At 36.8% G+C, this 21,076-nt stretch overlaps 1 protein-coding gene across 1 annotated transcript in view; it reads right to left on the bottom strand.

The window, feature by feature from the left end:
- The window catches only part of Shroom4 (shroom family member 4), a 346,076-nt gene that overhangs the window by 103,722 nt on the left and 221,278 nt on the right, over positions 1-21,076 (bottom strand). The window contains exon 2 of the mRNA XM_023706555.1: positions 2,931-3,082. Within this exon, the coding sequence (XP_023562323.1) occupies positions 2,931-3,082 (152 nt within the window). The remainder of the gene's footprint in view (positions 1-2,930; positions 3,083-21,076) is intronic.

Below are 21,076 nucleotides of genomic sequence, written 5' to 3'. Positions count from 1 at the left end.
AAAAAATCATCATTATTTGTCAGTGGCAGGATACTCTATATAGAAGACCCTAAAAACTCTACCAAAAGATTTCTAGATTTAATAACCAAATTCAGTAACATAGCTGGATATGAAGTCAACACTCAAAAATAAATAGCATTACTATCCACAAATAACAAACTTACTGAGAGAGAAACTAGTGGAGCAACATCTTTCACAATTACATCCAAAAATAATGAAATATCTAGGTATAAATCTAACAAAGAAAAAACATTTACATTAAAAATTCAGTACTCTGAAAGAAGAGATCATAGAAGATATAAAAAAATTAGATATCACTTGTTCTTGGTTAGGAAGAACAAATATAGTGAAAATAGCCATACTTCCAAAAACTTGTTATACAAATTTAATGCAATCTTGATTGACATGCCAATAGCATATATTCACAGTATTTGAAAAAATAGTCCTAAATTTCATTTCAAATTTAAAGGGACTTATAATACCAAAAGCAATTCTGGACCAAAAACTCAAGGCAAAGCGTATCACAATCAGCAACTTGAAATTATACTATAAAGCTACTGTTAGAAAAACAGCATGGAACTACCAAAAAAAAAAATAAAGGATCAATGAAACAGATTAAAAGATACATAACAGCTCCAAACATATTCAACTATTTCATATTCCACAAAGCAACCAAACCCTGGAAGATAGCTTCTTTAATAAATGGTGCTAGGAGGCTGGAGAGGTAGCTCAATGGAATAAATGCTTGCCTGGCAAGGGTAAGGTCCTGAGTTCTATCCCTGGTACCACCAAAAAAAAAAACATAAATAAATAAAAATAAATGGTGCTGGGAAAATTGGCTTTCTATGTATCAAAGATTAAAATTAGATCCATATCTTTCACTATCCACTAAACTACAGGATCAATGAACTAAATTTTAAATCAGAAATCTAAGCTTGCTGAAAGATAGAATATGTTGAACCCTTGAAGGCTTTGGTTTAGGCAAAGACTTTGTGAACAAAATCCCCAATTGCACAGCAAATATCACAAAAAATCCATAACTGAGATCTCTCATCTTATTAAAAATCTTTTTCACAGCAAAAGAAACATCCAACAGAGTAAAGGTTGAGTATGCAAAATATATAGAGATCTCCAAAAAGATACCCTAAATTTAAAAAACCCAATCAAAAAATAGGCATCTAAAATCAATAGACACTTCTTATATGAAGTGGAAATGAAAAGTAGAAATTTTTTTTAAAAGTTAAATATCAAGGATCATTTGAGAGATCCAAATTTATATAACCCTGACATTCCATCTCACTCCAGGAAAAAATAGCTATTATCAAGAAATCAGCCAATAACAAATGTTGGTAGAGCAATGGGATAAAAGGAACCCTTCTTCACTATTGGTAGAAATGTTCAACCAATATGGAAATTTGTATGGAGATTCCTCAAAAAAAACTAAGACTGGGGTTCCATTTGAGCCAGCTGCTCATCTGCTTTGTATATTCCCTAAACCATCAACAGTATCATACAACAGCAACGTTTGGATATCCATGTTTATAGTATCACAGCATGTAATAGCTAAATCTTGGAAACAGCCCAAATGCCCACCAACTAATGCATGATTAAAGAAGATGTGGTATTTTTATACAATGGAGTATTACTATGCTATAAAGAAGGATAACCTTGAGACATTTTTAGCTAAATGGATGCATATTGAGGCCATACTCTTAATTGAAATAAATTGCATGCACATATTTAAGTATCACATTGTTTCTCTTGTGTGAGAAACCATAAATATAAATAAGGACTGAAGTACATGGTAGATATTGTGAAATGGGAAGGAATTTTCAAATTTGAATGAGAACAAGGGAGACAAAAAGGGAAGGTAGAAAGGGACAAGAGAAAAGAGAATGTAGAAGGAAAAACACAGAACCAAAGCTTTTGTAAATAAGGAGGGTTAGAGGGGCTTATGGGAACAGAAAGGAGAGGAGAAAAAGAAGACATATACACAGATACAAATTCTGAATGATTAATGTGATCATTTTGCCTACTTAAAATATACCAATAAAATTTGAAAAGAAAAAATAGAGTAAAAAATAAAATAATTATATGAAATGGACACAGTCTGGAACAACATCATAGATATCATATATAAATCATGTATGATGAATAATGAAACTAATTCATTTGCTTTGACCAGTGCCAGGTATTTTGTATTGCAGAATCATTTTAGAGGAGATCTGGGGGTCAAACTCAGAAAACAGTTATCTGAGCCATCATTTTGACCATTATACTCCACTACGTGAAACCTCCTTTAATCCTGTCTTTAAAAAGCTTTAGTTAATCAATTTGTCACATGTGTGTCTTTTCTTCTCTGTTAGACTGTACACTACTCAAGGGCAGTTTCTGTCTTAGCAGTCTCAGCAGCCCGCAGTGTGCCTATAGTGGCTGGAGTAGGATCTCCTTAAATCATGTTGATATGTGATTGAACAGTGGCAGCCTGCTGTGACGGAGCTGAAAGGAACATGCTGACTTGGCCAGGTCTTTAGTGTATATTGAGTTATTTTGTTCTCTCAATAGGAAATGAGGGGGGCTAGGGAGATGGCTCAGTGAAATAAGCGCATTTCTGGCAAGCACAAGGGCCTGAGTTCAATCCCTGATTCCACACACAAAAAAAAAAAAAAAAAAAAAAAAAAAAAGAGGAAATCAAGTATTGAGAAGCAGAATAAGATTACCTGAATTGATATGTTTATTATGCAGCAATGCTGGGATTTGAACCAAAGGCCCTTTCTCTATGCAAGCTTGCTTCCAGTGTTTACAAAAATCTATTCATGTAAAACAGCTTTCATGATAATAATGATAATGACATAACTCTACTGTGCTCTATTATCAAACAAGCAGTTTCAGTGGCCTCTGCATCTTGCAGCAAAGTTCCTGTGTCTTACCTCCTGACAATCAGCTTGAGGGTTCGGAAGGAGCCTTTGATGAGGATGAGGGCCTCTTGGCGGGAGCCATACAATGGAGTGCCATTGATATTCACCAGCTCATCACCAGTCCTCATCTTCTGGGACAAAGCTGCCTTGCCTCCATCTTCAATCTGTATTTTGGAGAACAAAATAGAAAGCAGGTGGTGAAGGGACTTCCCCACAGATCTACTTCCTGGCTCCTCCCAACCTTGGAGCCATGTGTAGGACTAGGGCATGGCTCCAGGTAGCTTCTAGGAGTGGCTGAGGAGTTGATCCCACGCCATTGTTTACTGAAGGCAAAGTTTGGGCAAGCCCTCAAGGAAAGAGGCAAAATAGAAAGAATGTAATTCCTGCCTGGAGGAATGAACATTCTATTCTCGGAGTCAAGCACTTTCACAAACAGAAAATGACTCTTAGAAGGCACTCCCACAGAATGGCTAAAAAATGTGCACAAAAATTAGAGCCAGAAGATGTAGGCTCCAGCAAAAGCTAGCAAATCCTTTCCTCTGGGCAGACTTTGAAGTCTGATTTAAACTTTATTTGAATTCATGTTCTGTTACTTTCTAGCTATGTGATCCTGAGCAAGTTATCTTTATGCTTTGATTAACTTGCTTGGGAGTATAGATAGCAAGAATATCTACCTGCCATACATTGTTGTTAGTATATGACTTATCAGAATGGTAATCCCTTTATAACTATAAGCTCTGTTTATTCATAACAAGGTACTAGAGCCAGAAGACCTTGAATTTGACTGCTAGCTCATTCTGTGAGTGGAATTTCAAATTTCAAGAGATCTGAAATTGGTACTCATGTATCTATATTTTTTTCAACAAGTGCCTAGAACAGTGATGGCAAATCTATGATGTGCCTGGTCACAGAGGACTGTTTGCAACATTGAAAGCTTTAAAAGAATCACTATCATTGGCCTAGAACCATGCTTCCAGTGTTTAACCCACACTGTGCATTCAGCAAAATCTGGGAATATTTTCTACCACAGCCTACAAATTTCCTTTGGCTCCCATAATCCAGGCAAGAAGGTTGTTAGGCTGGGAAACACTGCGAGCAAAGGCAAAATTAAAAGCCACTGAGGCAGCAAAACCAAAATAAAGCATAAAGTCCCCAAATGCCATTGCTTATGGTTAATTTTACATATAACATTCCCTTTACCACAAAACTGAGTAATTTGATTGACCTATGAGAATATCAATTATAGCCCAGGCTATGCGAGTCATCTCATCCATCTATCCACTGACTCCTTCCTCAACTATTTGCTGAATTTTCATCATGCACAGAGAACATACTAAGTTTTAGAGGCATAAAAATATACAAAGATCATAGGGGAGTTATGTCTGTTGAGGTGGTCAAGTAAGAAAAGGTCCATCTCAATCAGGCATTGTTCAGTGGGAATGGTGAGAGAAAGTAAAGATGATTAAATCCCGCTGTTGTTAGGGGGAAGTTAAAAGGGGCAACTCAGGGCTAGTCTTTGCTGAAGACCTGTATATGGTTACTACTACTCTTGTTCTAGTCTTTCATATTTTTTTAAACATTTGCTTGTTTTGTTTTAGGTATGGTATGGAGATACCACAGCTACATCCCCAGCACTATTATTATTATTATTTTGTATTTTAGGGAAGGGTCTACAAGGTGTTTAGGGTCTCACTACTAGATCAGACTCATAGTGATCCACCTGTATACAGCCTCCCAAATACTCGGATTACAGGCGTACACCACCAGGACCAGTCTCCATCTCTGCCTCAGTGCACCCTGGGGGCGGGGCTGGCACAGCAGCCCCAGGGATTGAACCCTGCTAGCAGGCACTTTAATCCATTGAGCTATTTGGCTGGCCCTTCCCAGCACTTTTTAGAATATTTTTTTTTTAATTTGAGACAGATTTATCCATGAGAGCCCTATGATCCTCCTACCTCCACTTCCTGGAGTAGCTGGTTTTACAGATGTGTGCTGCCATGTCTGGTCCTCTTCATCTTTTATAGCATCCCACAGTCTATCCCCACACTGTGAAAATTAGAATACTGCTGAGTTTTAGACTGGATAGCTTAGGTGCAATTTGGCAGATAAGACTCCCTGAGCGCAGAGGAAAATGTTAGTTCAGGAATTTTTAAACCACCAGGATTTAAAAAAAAAATCACATAAACAACTTTTGAGCTAAATCACAAATTTATTAAATGTACTGCTACATTCAACATATAGTGTATATTTATATCTTCATTCTGCTACTTGGGCTGCCATTCAAGACAAAATAAATCAATGCTGGTAAATGAGGAACAAATCTCAGCAAATTAATTAGGATAACATTTCTAATTCCATTGTCATTATAATTATTATTTCTCAGATTTCACTGCTCCTTAAAAATAAGAGAAAAAAATGAAAGAAAAACAAAGTGCTGTACTTGAATTTCAGAAGTTCTATTTGAATGACTCATTCTTTTGGCATTCACGGAAGGCCCTCAGCATTAGGCAGAACTTTCAACATGAATCAGCCATTTGAAAAGGCTTCCTAAGGCTAACAAAGGACCACAAACAGTCATCTAACTAATGAATGCAAATACATTTTCCCTATTGATATACATTAGTCTCAATTTAGTGTACTTGGACTTTTATTCATACAACTCAATTCTCCATATTACTTGTTTCCACAACAAGTTTTCCCTTCAATATGTATTAATATTAAGTGCCACATCTGGCTAATTAAGCACTGAGTTACATCACCAACACCTCTGTTTTGTACATTTTATGCCAGAATAGGAAAGAGGGAAACCTTTTAAACTAAACTTCTTAATTATCACTGCAGCAAAACTCAAGCCTTTTATTTTCCCTATTGTAATTTGTCTGCCACTGAGTCCTCTCAAGAGACACTTTTCTTGAACTACAGCTTCAGGTTGACAGTGCTCCCTTTTCTGTCCCATGGTCCTTCTCAGTTGATAACAACATCATCCACAGGATGGGTACACTGAGTGCAATAATGCCACTTTAGTACATACGTGAGACTTCAGATGGGAAGCCAGAAAATTTTGAGAAATCAAAATATTCCAAGAACCTAAACAGATCAGATGAGAAAATGAAACTGTTTAAAGACACCCAGACTATGCCCCATACTAGCTCTTTTCCATATGTAATCCATTTATTGATCTGTACAATTGATTCCTTACTCTTCCAGACATTTTGGCCCTATTTTATGATTGCTTTCTAGTCTGTCTCTTCCATCCTCTACTTCTTGAACCTTGAGATCTGCCATGTCTTGCATTTATTGTTTGCCTTTCAGACAGTTCTCCCTCCAAGATCAATCACTCAGCCACAGTTTTATTTATATACAAGACAAAGCATATATGTTCATGTTCCTAGCAAAGAAAGAAAGAAATAAGGAAAGAAAGACAAGAAAGTAAAGCAAAGGAAAAGAAGAAAATACTGGAATGAAGGGAAAAGAACACCTGCATATATCTCTTCTCCTATAAAACATTTCTTTTTTTCCTTTTCCACTGCCATCCTTGTAACCTGGCTGAGGCCCAGCAATAATATGAACAAAAAAACTTGCTAAAATTAACAAGCCCTGCTGTGCAACATCATAATACACTGTCTATTCAGTAAGGTTTACCAATTCTTCCTGAATCAAATGTTTAGGGTAGATATGTTGTTTCATTTAAAGTATTTTCAGATTAGACCCAGACACATTGGACTGTCTATGTAAACACATATAACAAAACCCAATATAAATGACAGTCAACTTAATATGTTATTTTGGGTTATCCAAGTACTCACCATGCTAACAGTGAGTGGCCCAAGTAACTGAAAATTGCAAAGTGGTCATACAATTAAAAGCCATCTGTTTTCTGGAAGTCTGGGAGATGTTGATTGACCATGGACAAGTTCCTTTCCACTCCTGCAGTCTCTCTTAATTACCCTTACTGATGAAATGTGGGGCCCTGCATAGATGATTTCCTTGGAATCTGACAGCTCTGGGCTTTTGCAGTACTGACATTCAGTGACCTGTGAACAGTTACTAAAGTCATGTGTTATCCTTCTGCTGACAAAGATAATCCCAGATTTCCCATCTATTTTACTTTGTCTTCACCAGTGTTTCATGAATTTAAAACTAATTAATATCCACTTCTCAATTCCTTAGTTTTTTAGAGTGGTTCTTCTAGAATGAAATGTTCAATAAGGCACAGTTAGGACAACGAGAGAAAAAGATTCCTGGAGTCTCAACCAGTGTTAATGAGTTAGTGATTTGGAAATGTTTGATGGCTTTTCAATGAAGCACAAAGCGTTCTGATAGCTGTCAACAGGATGACAAGTTGGACCCTTGAGAGAATAGGGAAAGAAAAATGGGCATAGAAGCACTTAACTAGCTTTTTAGTAGCTTTTATTTAGTCAGATACATGGAGACGCTTGTGTCTTTTGAATAAATTTAGGAAATATAGAAATGGGAAGGAAAGAAATATTACATTGATGTTTTAAAAATCCATTTAGTAGGAGAAATACTAGCTGCAACAATAACCAACAATACTGAATGCCTATTATAGGAGCATAAGAACAGCACTACAAAATAATGAAATGACTGTGAATATCTCTGTTTTCTGTAATAAATTTATTACAGAATGTAGGCATCAGCTGAAGCTTTCTTATCAGTTCTCAGAGCTTCAAGCCAAATTACCAGACCATACTCTTACCTCTACCAGCTTATTTGTAGTATAACAAAGCAAGTAAATAATTGTTCATTGATTTTTCTTTGGAAATAGGAAGTCTTCATAGATACAGATTTATCCTCTGGATGTCTTTTTAACATATTCGAAAGATTTTAAGATTTTCATAAGGTTTAATTATATAAAGACCTGTTCATCAAACTGGCATTTTCTGGGAAATCAATAGAAAGAAAATGTAGAGATGGGAATAAACTGGCATTAGAAATTTTAAACATTAGGAGGCAGGATCTTCAAAGATTATATACACTAGGAAGAATGTATGCAATGTGTTAATTATTTAAACTGTCTCATAACTATTTGTTTCTCAATAAAATTATGGAAAAAATTTAAAAAATGATAAGCCAATAAATAAATAAATAAATAAATAAATAACATCCAGACGTTGAATGGCTCTAAGAGAGTAGGAGCCATTATTTTGTAATCCACTTTACTTGTGGCCTGTCAGCTTTCTGCAGACAAAATTGAGGACTTGTGCTACTTGTTGTGTACAGCCCTGTTCACACCCCAAGCTCCAGTTAATATATTAATTAATTATAAAAACATCAATTAATAAATAAAACATTTAGCCCTTAAAAAAAGAAAAAAAAAGAAAAAAAAAAGATTTTATACAGTCTGTGCTTTTTCTGAAACTTAGTGTCAACTCTTGAGTGAACCAAAGACTGAGAGCTATCTCTTTCTCATCTGCCCTGGCTCCCCTATTGGTATCTCTTCGAATCTCTGCATACTATAAGCAATTAACCAGGGTGCCCTGAACAGGGAAAAGATGAGGGCTTTTGAACTCCTGCAATTTCCTTGGCTTGCTTTTCAACACTATGATCCCAGGTGGAAGACACTGGCAGCCCTAACTTGTCTTTCTCAGCAATTCTATTCCTTAGAAACCACTCTCAAATTTCAAAAGCAGTTGAGGTTTTAAAAATAAACCCAAGAAAGTCTGCTGCTCCTAATTTCATCTTCCCTCCTTCACTTCAGCAAACTAAAAGGCATAACAAAACACAAAAACTTATCTCTTAAATGAATACAAATTCAAAAACCACAACTAGTTAAAATGGTGTAAGAATGGCTGGTTGAGAGCAGTAATGCATGAGTATAGCTATAATAAGAAGATAAATACCAAGGAAGAAACCGTTCTTCCTGTCTACCACCTAAGAAGCAGGTATCTAGATTATAGAAGTTTACACAGAGTATAAAACTCCATGGATCAGGCCCAAGGGCTTCTTTGACCTTGAACCAATTGGACCCCGCTGTGCCCTCATAGTGTGTCCTACCCCTACAGACAAGGCCTTCTCCCAGCTGCTTCATCACCCTCTAGCTTACTTTTATCTTCACAACAAAGGCCTTCAAAGCTCTGAATCATTAAATTTTCCTGGGGATTAGACCAAGGCAAAGTCTAAGCAACTTTGCCACGAAATCAGCCAGAGTCAACTTCAGCTCTAGGAATCTAAAGATGACGACAGAGCAGAGAAGTCGAAAGCAGAGTCCTATGTCAGCTAGTAAAGACAAGTTTCTCTCTGCTCCTACCAAGTCAGATGTCTTGCTGTCTCTATAAGCCAGAGAAGGGGTGACAAACATGGCTGGAGAGCAAAAACTCATGCATTATATTACTAGTTGATCTCTTCACTGGGGTCTTATTTACACTTTATCAATACTTTATCAATAGCCATTTGTTTACAGTGATGTCTTTTGCTGAAATTATTATCAGTATTTATAACAAATGTTAGTATTCAGTGGTTTAGAACAATATGTCCAGAGTCGAGTATATAGTCAAGCATATTAACAAAAAATGGCTCACTGGAACTTTTGCTTATACTACTATTTATCTAAAATAAATTAAAATAAAACTCTATTAATACTTCCTATTGTATACAAATTATATTTTCATGAATAAGATTGTATATATTGGGGACATGTGTTCAAAATATTTTTACTGACATAAATATTCCCTAAGAAAATAAGGTTTTAGCTCTCATTCTGACCTTGAAGTGGACAGAGATTTCTTTGACAGTATGTACAAAGCAAAAGTATGAAAGAAAAATGTGACAGATGATAATATATCAAAGCAAAAAGAAAACTTTATCAAAGGTGTCACCAGAAACAAAAAAATGAAAAAAACTAGGAAGACAGTATGCAATGTGTTAATTATTAAAACTGTCCTACCAATTTGATTTGAAACTGTCTCATTGCTATTTATTTCTCAATAAAATTATGGAAAAAAACAAGCCTTGAAATGGAAAAAAATCATCATACATATATCTGATAAAGGACTTATGCCTATAAAATGAAATGAACTGCAAATCAATAAAATATGGACAAACATCCATTTAACAGTTGGCAAGACTTGCATAAGTGCTCCAACAAAGAAGATAGCCAAATGCCTGATAAACATATGAAAAGGAACTCTATCAAATTTTTCATCACAAAAATGAAATTTTAAGTCAGTGTAAAATATCACCACATATCCACCTGAGTGCCTAAAATTAAAAAGACTGAATATATTTCATATTGGCAAGAATGTAAAGCAATTTGAGCTCTACATTGCTGGCAGGAATATATAATTCTACAACTGTTCAGGAAGTCTGTGTAACTACTTAATCCCAGATCAAGAAATTCAATACATAGAGACATCTAAGAGAAAGAAATGCATGTCCACATAAAAATATGTATGATGGGGCCAGGGAGATGGCTCAGTAGAATAAGCACTTCCCTGGCAAGCATAAGGGCCTGAGTTCAATCCCCGGTTCTGCCAAAAAAAAAAAAAAAAAAAAAAAAAAGAAATGTATGACACAGACATCCACCAAACACACACACACACACACACACACACACACACACGTGCATGTACATGCAGCATACTACACAGTAATTAAAGAGAGTAAATTACTGATGCATACCATAAATGCATGAATCTCAAATAAAATATATGATCTCAATAATATGTTATTTGAAAGAGGCCAGATTACTATATGATTCCATGTTAGATGAAAGTCAAGAACAGAAAAAGTTAATCAATATTGATAACTGTGAAAAGTAGTTACCTATGGAAAAGGTGAACTCATTGTAAAAGCTCATGCATAATTTTCTAAAGTGGCTAGAAATTATATATATATATATATTCATCTGATTGTTGATTACATTGAGGTGAACATATCTAACAATTCAATGAGATTCATGCCTGTTAGTGCCTGTAAATTATTTCCTAATTTAAGAATTGAGGGCCCAGGGAGACAGCTCAGTAGAATAAGTACTTGCCTGGCAAACGCAGAGTCCTGAGTTCAATCCCCAGTACCACAAAAAAAGCAAGAATTGAAGAATAAAGACCTGTAGACTACATAGTTCATTATTATAAATAGTAAAAGATTTCTCTTAAAGGGTAAGTATTCATCATAGGTTTCTAATTTAGAATTGGCCCATTCCTTCTATTTGCTTTAAAATAGTATTAATCCCCTCTTTCCAAGGTGAACATGTACCGTAGGAAGTGAAAACAAAGATCAACAATTCCTTTGCTTTACCTATCCACTGGTAAAGCTCAAAAATTTTGTTTTGAATCTCTACTCACTGTCTATCTTAACATGTCCTAAACATAGAATCAGGCTTTGCTCAATTTTGGAGCTATTCACTCCTGTTTCTCTTGTCTAAGATAGATATGTCTCTTTCTTATAGCTCCCAGATTTCCTGACACACACACACTTCTAGGGACTTAATTTCATCAGGCCATCACCATGCAGACAAATAGCTCTTCCTCTGGTATCACTACTTTCCCTTTAGTGGATGTTTATGCTTCCTATTTCATAAGATAGAACCTTTAGTGGTACAAGTTATTATAAGCCTTTACAAAATTGTTAAAAACTGAGAATTTGTGGAAGACTTGGGTGAAAGAATATAGAGGAATGCATGTGAAATTGTGCTAGAAGCTTTCATTCTGAATTCTAGAATCTGTTGCCAGGAACAGAGTTTTATATGTATAGGTGTGGTATGCTCCTTTAAAGGCTTTTTAAACAGTTCAGGATAAACCAGATCCTTAATGCCCTACAGCATGAGAAAGACACTAAGTACTGATCTAGCAGGTGAGTTGAGGATACTAAAAAAATCAACAGTGCTTTACAAACCATTCAATATAGAAACAGTGGCAGCTGGAAGTGTAGCTCAGTGGCAGACCTCTTGCCTTGTACACATAAGACCCTGTGATTCATCCTTAGCTCTTGGGGAAAAACAATCAGAGCACATATCATACTTCTTTGGCATTTTTGAACTGTGTGTAATGCCTGAATTAAAACAAGAATGCATGTAAAATTCCACCAGATTACTAGAGAGAGATGGAAGTAATACTGCTTGGATTAATATAATCATTCTTCTCCAGTATCAACCCATTGCTAATTTGAAAGTCATTCTTCAAATTGATCAGAATCCTCTTTTTAAGTTACCAGCTGACTGCAAATGAATTAGATACAGCCTTCTAGCCCAGAGGATGTGATTAAGTATCTGGAATCTGAACCATCCCAAGGCCAGGTTCACCGAATAGCTCAGTGCTAGTTCCCTGAAGCCATTTATTCATAATCCATTATGCAAAAAGCCAAAGAGAGTTTCTAAAGAGTTCACATACCCAACATTAGTCACTTCTGGCTGGAAAAGGACCAACACTCACTTGCAGGGAGGAACAAAAGACTGCCTCTGGAAATCACTGGCCTGCTTTGCTGCCTTGAAACTACTTGTCTATCATGTCCCTCCTACAGTTGTGAATAGGTGAAGATAAGCTTGCTTGCTATTTTCCAGAGCTAGGCACCTGCATTCCATCCTCAGAACATTAGTTGCCTCTGCCCAATTCCTCCTTCTTTACCACTGCTTTGAATCTCTGAATTTTGCTTAGCTCTCTAACCCATGAGAAATGAAGAAGGAAAAAGGTATTTAACTTCTGTCCTTTTGTTTGCTACCAAAGCAAACAGCTCCCCCAAGAACCTACAGAGGCATATATGCATGCTGCAGAAGCAGTAATAGTGTCCTTTACTGACCCCACGACAGATTTACTTTTAACTTAAATGGACACACTTGCTGCTACTTTCATGGAGTGCTGCAAATCTGGGAATAAGTGAACATATTGTATTTTCCAGTGTCCTACTTACATGTTGACTAAAAATGATATGTCATCTTTTTCCCACTCAGTCAGATGTGTCAACTAACACAAAACAACTGACCTTCAATAAAATAATGAAGATACACTAAATTGTTTATGTGTGTTAATAGTGGATAGGGATTCATATCAAAGATCATTTTCTGTTTGCAATTCAGGCATTAGCTAAGCAACACAAATGAAGGAGGAAAGGAAAAGTATTCCTGTTCAAGGCCTAGGGCATAAAAGGTGTGCAGTATGGAAGCCATTCTTTCCGGTACTAGATTTGCCTTTTAAGTGAAGGCTGGGTAAAAAAAGAGAAGTGAACTTTTAAGTTCCTGTTGTTGCTCACTCACACTTCTCTAATCTTAAACACAAGGGTACAGCCCTGCCCCTTCTCCTATAATGGTGGACCCTCTCTGACAGCACACTCCACATAACTTGGCACTGAGAGTGTTTAATAGCCCAGGTCATGCTAGTACTTTTCCTTTTCTAAGACTGTAACAAAATCTTTTTGTTTTCCATGACTATACTGCTCTTTTGTGATCTTTAGCCAACAATGCAGAGTTTTTACTAAAGAGGGATATTAAGTGTTTTAAAAAGCATTGATTTTAATTGGCTCAGAATATTCCAGAATAATTGCCCTGGAGCTAAATGTCCTGTTGGTCATGAGATGATGAGAGGTAAATGTTAGGCCCTTGATTTGGTAGGAGGAATGAAGTCCTTAAGGAAATCTTAGGTGCATGACAATAATTCCTTGTGCCCAGATATGATTCTCCTCAGTTTTTAACATTCTTAGACTCAGAAAGTTAATTTAACACACACACACACACACACACACACACACACCCTCACAAACAGACCACAAGCATGGAGATTTAACTACTCCCAGCATCTGGGAATTCAAAGTAACATCTATTCTATCTTCCTGTGTGCAGTTATTACAATAAGCACTTTCACGCTACCATCCTCGAAACATTTGAGAGCAAATCCAGATAATGGGCATAAACCAAATTCTAAGTTGATTTATTGCTTACTTAATCAGTTGTCTCAGACTCCTAAAAGGTATGTGTGGTATGGTAGAGCGGGAGTCGCACCAATGTTTGAATGAGTCTTTTTTGACCTTAACTTCATGTGACTATGTTTCCTTCCTAAAAGGCCATTTGTTCAGTGAGTTTAGTTTCATACCTTCATAATTTTCTGTTTATGCCTATGTAAAGCTGTTCATGTAAACAAATTCACAAGTGTGGAGAAACATCCTTTGTCAAGTTAGGTTTCCTGATTTGGGTTTTGGAAAATTTGGCCGCCATAATACAGCTGAAAAAGAAAAAAAAATGTAAATATGTGTAGCGTGCATTCAGTGGTAATGGACAGTAAGTGACAGTGAAGTTTTGTCGGATCTGATTCAGATTACCTGTGGCTGCTGTGAATTATATGGAATTACACAGAGTTTAATGGTTCTCTGGCAATCTGCCCTGTCCCAGAGCCAAGATAGCTAATGCTTCAATCAAACTAGCCTCCCTTCCCTACCCCAAGACAATTTTTATTCCTGTCTGAGTGTATCTGTGATGAAGCTTTCAGTGACACTCTCATACAAATGCCAATGGACTTTTGTCTCTCTCACTCCTCTCTTTACCTCCTTCTTTATGGCCATGTTAGACAAACAGCTAGTATTTATGAAGACAGGAGCTTTTAAAGTTTGACCAAAACAGAAGAGCCAACAGTGAATGATGGAAACAGAGCAATAATTAGTTGGTCCTATCCCATTCTTCTGTAGTGCCATCAGCAATACACAATTCACCCTCAAGGGCAGAGGCCCTAGAGCCACTCCACCACAATGCAGAAGCAACTCAGGAAAGCATTCCATTGCAGGAAGGTACAGTGGCCTGACAAAGTGAATCCTATTGCATGACAAGTTAACCTTCCTCTCTTTTAGGAACCCAAATGGTCCTGAGGCAGGGATTCTCCCATAGATTGCTGGCATCTCTCTCATAGTTAGGACAGTGAACAAAGGCCAGCTTCAAAAAGACCAGAAAAGTCCTCGGCAAACTTACCAAGAAAAGCATGTTTAAATCCAAGATGCAATCAATTCAGGGCCAGATCTTGCATCAATCCCTGTTCACACCCCTGTCCCCTTTAATTTGCCCTGAAACTTCCAGTGGCACTTCAGCAGTAGCACCTCCTGCTCTTTTGGCTAATGTGACTTCAAGACATTTTGTCCAATCAATTCCAAAGTCCCATTTACAGGCTTTACTAAGGACAAAGCTCATTTTAAGAGACTAGCTGCCATTGAACCAGCAGGAGGGAAGGGCAGAAACCGCAGGATTCCTACTCTGCTCTGATTGCTTCTAACTCATTTCAGCTGCTAAGGGGAGGCCCTGGTGGGGGAGCTGGGAGAGGAAATGGGCTCCATGTACAGTCCATTTTAAATTACTCACAATTGTGTGCTCGAAAATAGTCTCCACTAAACATTTAGCTTTCACATTTGCACATCACAGAAAGCTTTAGGTTTTGCTTCACTGTTCACCCAGATTGCCTGAGCTGGTTTCCTAGGCAAAAAGGATTAAATGTTTGGCAAGTAAGATATATGCAGGACAGATAAAGGAGTGCCCAGGATGGTTAAACCTGGACTCAGGAAGGGTGGTTTAATATGACTTTAAAACACATAGACAGTGAGAATCAGCTGTTCTCAATTTTGACTGAAAGCAGAGCAAAGAAAAAGAAATTGAAATTTCAGTGAGGGGGACTGATGTTAACAAGAAGGAAGAACTTCCTGCCAGGAAAATTAGGTAAATATTAGACCAAGTGGTGGGTCAATGAAGGATATGGTATTTCCTTCTTTGGAGTGGCTCTTCTGTCTGGCTATTTCTGTGTGGTCCTTCCAGGGGGTGAGGGGAGGTGGAAAGAAAGGCAGTTAAAGGTTGAAATCAAGCCTTCTCAGCACTCAGAATCTCCTCTTTGTAACATTCCAGGATCTGAATAAATAAGACACTAGAAAAGAAGCAACAAGCAGCTTGCTGCTTATCGTGAATATATTTAGATTCCTCCCAACTCTCTAGAAGAATCTGTAACCCAGGATTTTGGCCTGGTCCCCATGATTTCAAGAAAGCAAGCAAAGACTTGCTTTTGGCTCCCCCGGACCCGTAGGGCATGCATATGGGAATAATATTTTCTGAACCCAAAAGCAAGATGTGGTCTGACAATTATATTTATAGGGACAAGAAAACAGAATATGTGAAAGCAGAGCTGTTCTAGGAATCTGGGATATATATGCTCCATAGCCACATATTATCTCTTTCTGAGAGCCCCAACATAGGAAGGAATTCATTAACAAGACCATTCAAGGCTGTGGAAAGCTAGTGTCATAAGCCCAGTGCAAACTGAAATACCTACAGAGCAGGTTATGGAAATGGGTGGTGTCTGTGTCCTTCCCTAGTACCCCCCCCATTCTAAAATGTAGCAAGGGCCATACCTGTAACCTTCCCATAAATCCTACATGTTATAGAGGGAAAAAATGTGATCTGTCACATGTGATCCTATCCATCCTTCCCTTCCTTAGAGCAGCAGTTCTCACATTGTGATCCCTGGAACAGAAGCATTAACATCTTCTGTAAAGTTGTTGGAAATACAAATTATCTGGTCCTACCCTTAGTTAACTGACTCACAAACTATGGGGCTGGGGTCAGCAACCTGTGTTTTAATCATTCCCAGTGATTGTGATGAAAATCCCTAGATTAGGAGTCCTCCTAGTGATGTTCATATTGGCAATCAGAATCAACACCATGATCCAAGAATATCAGAGCTACAGACATGTTTGGTAATGGCAGATCCAGGACCATTAGTATCACTGCCAAAACAGCCTACAATGTCTCTCATAATTTTTAGATCATGGACTCATTTGACTCTTACTATATACAAAATTATAGTTGGCCTTCCCTATGCACAGGTTCTGTGTCAACAGATTCAATCACCCGTAGATCAAAAATAACTTAGGAGCCAAACTGTATCTGTGTTGGACATTTACAGACTTTTCCTCCTTGTTAATGTACAGATAATATAGTATCATAAAGACTTACACTATGTCAGGTATTATAAGTAATCTAGAAGTCATTTAAAATATACAGGGGGATGTATATAGGTTGAATGCAAATACTGTATCATTTTATATAAGAAACTTAAGCAACTATGGATTTTGTAATCTGTGGGGGCTAAGACTAAAGGTTTTTGGTATTAACCCCTCATGAACACCAGGAACACTTATACTGGGTGTCTGGATTTCAAGTGAGTAACTCTTACTGCTCCAATAAGCCCTTTACAAACAGACCTAGGCAATTTGGGCTTCTCTTCCAAATACTACTTAGGCACAGACACTCTTTTAATGGTTTAGCCCTTAGTCTCAGTCTCAACAAAATGAGTAGAGATAACTCTGATACCAAGCCAGAGACATTTTCTGTTTAGATGCATCATTTTACCTTTAAATACAGAGATACTGAAAAGAACAGCCAATTAGCTCTAAGCCTTATACTTGTTTCACCTGATAAAGTCAATTGCTATAACCAATAGGCAACATTTACCAAATACCTGCTTAAAGAAAAAAAAAGACATGTTTCCAGGTGAAAGCTATCATAATGAACCTCACTGAGAACCAAATCTTATTATATACCTCCTCAATCAGTGAGGAAAACAGATCCAAGAATATCCTAGTTAGAATCATTGAACTGTGCACCAGACCTGCTGGTTCAATGGCAGTTGTACAGAAACTTTACACTCAACAGATGTGGTAAATTTCGGGGGTGATGGTAATGTCATATATATTGGCAGAGCTCTGGGATACACAAGTGCACTGTGTGTCAAAACCCACCCAATGGTACACTTAAAATCTGTGTACTTGATTACATTTATGCAAATTTGATGAGGCAAATAAATTTGAGGCGAATTTTGTCTCAAAAGAAGAGAACTAATAAATATTGAACTCTAGCAAGTGACACACATGCAGAAATTTTATAGGGCTTGTCTTCAGGCATTTCATTCATTTTAAAATGTGTCAGAAAATAATAGGGGCTGATAGATGGACAGAGGAAATCAGTAGATGAATAGATATGGGATAAAGCAAGTAATAGAATAGAATAGAATCTAGATGATGGTTAAAAGGATATTTAATGCAAAATTCTTTCAGCTTTCCTGTATATTTTTAAAAATTCTATTATAAAATGTCAAAAACACAAGGAAAACATTTAATTATTAGACAGATCACTGATTAAATTATTCATTGTACAAATAATATAGCTGGACTGACTGTGTGCTAGGCACTAGTTCAAATACTGACACTGCCATTTAATAGCAGCGTAATTTAGGGTAAGTCACTTAAACTGTTTGGATTCTGTTTCCTTATCTGCTAAATGGGGAGAATAATAGCACTTACTATCAAGCAAGGTACTTACTTCTGGAACTGCATTTAAATTCCTGAGCACCTAATCACAGCTGGACTGAGTAGGGAATTCTCCATGAAGGGCTTCTTGTTTCACAACCATGGAAATCCTTTAATGTTAGTCTCTTTGACAGCTGAGGACATTTTATTTCTTGGAAATTTTCTGCAGTTTGGGCTAAGCCCTTGGATTATGGTGTGTGTGTGTAGCACTTGAATGTTTCAACTGACTCCCTGATATTCAAGCAAATTTTCGGTTGTAAACTATCTGCTGCAAACAAATAATGCTAGAAAAAGTCTTTGGAAATAAATATAAAGCAAAATTTAAGAAAACGTAATGCTGGAGTGTAATCTAAGCTCTCCTCACATCCATTTGAACCCATGATCAAAATGCTTTACCAGCAGTTTGGAAAATATGCTTACCTCTTATACACTTGCTGAAAGGATTATCTCTGCATTCTTCTCCTAATGCAGATCTCATCATTTACTAACTAGTGTGAGAGAAGTAAGACATTCCATATTTCAAGGCCAAGCCCTTGTTCCACTATAAGGGTTCAGATCTGGCTTTGGTGAATCATCTAGCTGGTTCAGGGTAACAAATAGGCTGACTGTGTCTCCTCAGAAAACACTTCAAATACTGGACCTGAGGATCCATCTTGAGAACAGGCAGATGGGAGGCTAAGGACGCAATAAAGCCCAGAAACTGACAAAAAGCAGAAACTCAGGCCAAGAAGTCACCCAGAAAGAAGTTTCATGAAGCTGCCACCCAGCAGGCCTTTCTGTAACAGAGGGAACCATGCTGCCAAATGCATTAGTGTTTCAGGTGATCAGATCCAGTCAGACTACAGTTAAAACTTAGGTAGCAGAGAACCTTGGACTGCAAAGATGTCTCTGCAAGGCTTTGTCACTAGGCCTTAAAATCTAATCTTGAGGTTCATTTCATAGATCAGATGCTAAAGACTTTACCTAGCTTGTACTCACAGCAATGTCAGTAGCTGTTGCACAGTTCAGAAAACTCATATGGTCAATGAAAATAGAATTATAAGTCTTTTTAAAAATGTCCTACTTTTTAAAAAGCTGAAATGTCAGTTTACTAATCAACAATGAGAACTTTACTGTCACAAATACTTCAATTTTCAAGGGCCAAGCTTGTTTCCTCTTTGCAGGATGCCCTTCTGGAGAACGAGGGGACTCAGCTCCCACTTTACCACTTGCTAGCTGTGTGCAGCTTACTCAGTCTCTCTGAGTTACACTTTCCTTCTTTGACTTTTTTAGTTTGATAGTTGTACTTACATCTGTTTTAAGCATAACTTCAATTTATACTATGTTAAGAGAGCAACACATACAAAAGGATTACAACTTTTAATGCTTCTGTATATTAGACTCTATCGTTAAGCTTGGTTTTTCTTACTTGATAGCAGATGCCCATACCATATTTTTCTAATGGAGGTATGTACTTTAGCATAATGTTAGCTGGCTGTGTATCCCAGCAGCTGCACTGAAGGAATACAGGAAGCAATCTTTGTGTTCACCCACTTGACACAATCAACAGCAAGATATATACATATATATATATATATATATATATATACACATATGTATGTATTTGAGTTTAATCTACATTTGAGCTATGTTACATTTTTGTGTATTTATAATTTTATTAAATGTTTCATTTTGATTTTTCTTTTAGAATAAGCCCCAAAATCTATATAATGTCACATGAAAATATACTTTTCCAATTAGGGAGGAGGTCGAAAGTGAGTTATCTGGTGACTCAGCCACTGATGATGACATGGATCATGTAAGCCAAAGAAGTTAACAAGATGTGACAAATATGCTAGAGACATGAGAGATAGTGCAATACAGAATGAAGACCTTGATGCAGAGGAGGAGGAAAACAATTATGTAAATAAATACTTGATTAGTCAAAATGCTACAAAATGGTCATATATGCCTGAATGATTCAATATTATAATTAGTTCAGAAAATGTTACTAAGTTCCTCCAGGGTTGAAACCTATTGGACACAATGCCAACACTGCAATTCAAAGTTGGAAATTGTTTGTAATGGATGCTAATGAAATACAAAAGAACATTCTATATTCATCAACAGTAATACTCAAAAATATATTTATTGCAACATCTCACTATCTGTCTTTGATCAGGACTTTTTCTTTCTAATTGTCAGAATCTAAAGGCTTTATAGACAATCAACAAATGTGGCATTGAGATATTTAGAACAATGACACTTGAGAGATTTGGGGTTTGCAAAATTGCCTGTTTTCACAACAAAAATATCCACCAAAAAAGAAAAAAGAAAAAAATCTAATGACTAGGTTGCTATTCACTTATTCTTTGAAAGATTTGTTTTGGACTATCAAGCAATTTTTGTACCATCTGAATTATATGGTAATTGACAAAGAACTTGCATTATTTTCTGGTTGTGGAATGTTTTGGTAATATATGCCAAATAAACCTTTCAAATATGGTATAAATATGGTGTACCTCCTAGTAGAAGAGAAAATATTTTATATCTAAAATGTAGAAATTTATCCTGAAACTCAGCCACCAGTTTTTTTATTTGTGCAGTAATAAAGCATATGACATTCTCTATTGCCTTGTTGCAGCTATTTCAAAGAGTAACCCAAATGTCACGTTCAACAATTGGTTCACTAGTTACCCACTGATGTCACATTTGCTAAAAAAAATCAGTTGATCAGCACAGGAGCTATTCATAAGAACAAAGCTGAGATTCCTGGAAAAATGTTGTAAGATCACAATAAAGAAAAGTACCATACAATCTTGGGATTTCAGAAAGACAGAACAATGGCCTCCTACATGGAAAAGAAAAACAAACTAGTATTGATACCTCCAACGTTACAT

Source organism: Octodon degus, unplaced genomic scaffold (assembly GCF_000260255.1).
Source record: "Octodon degus isolate 3935 unplaced genomic scaffold, OctDeg1.0 scaffold00263, whole genome shotgun sequence".
Taxonomy (NCBI): Eukaryota; Metazoa; Chordata; class Mammalia; order Rodentia; family Octodontidae; genus Octodon; species Octodon degus.
This window is presented reverse-complemented; position numbering and strand designations above follow the sequence as displayed.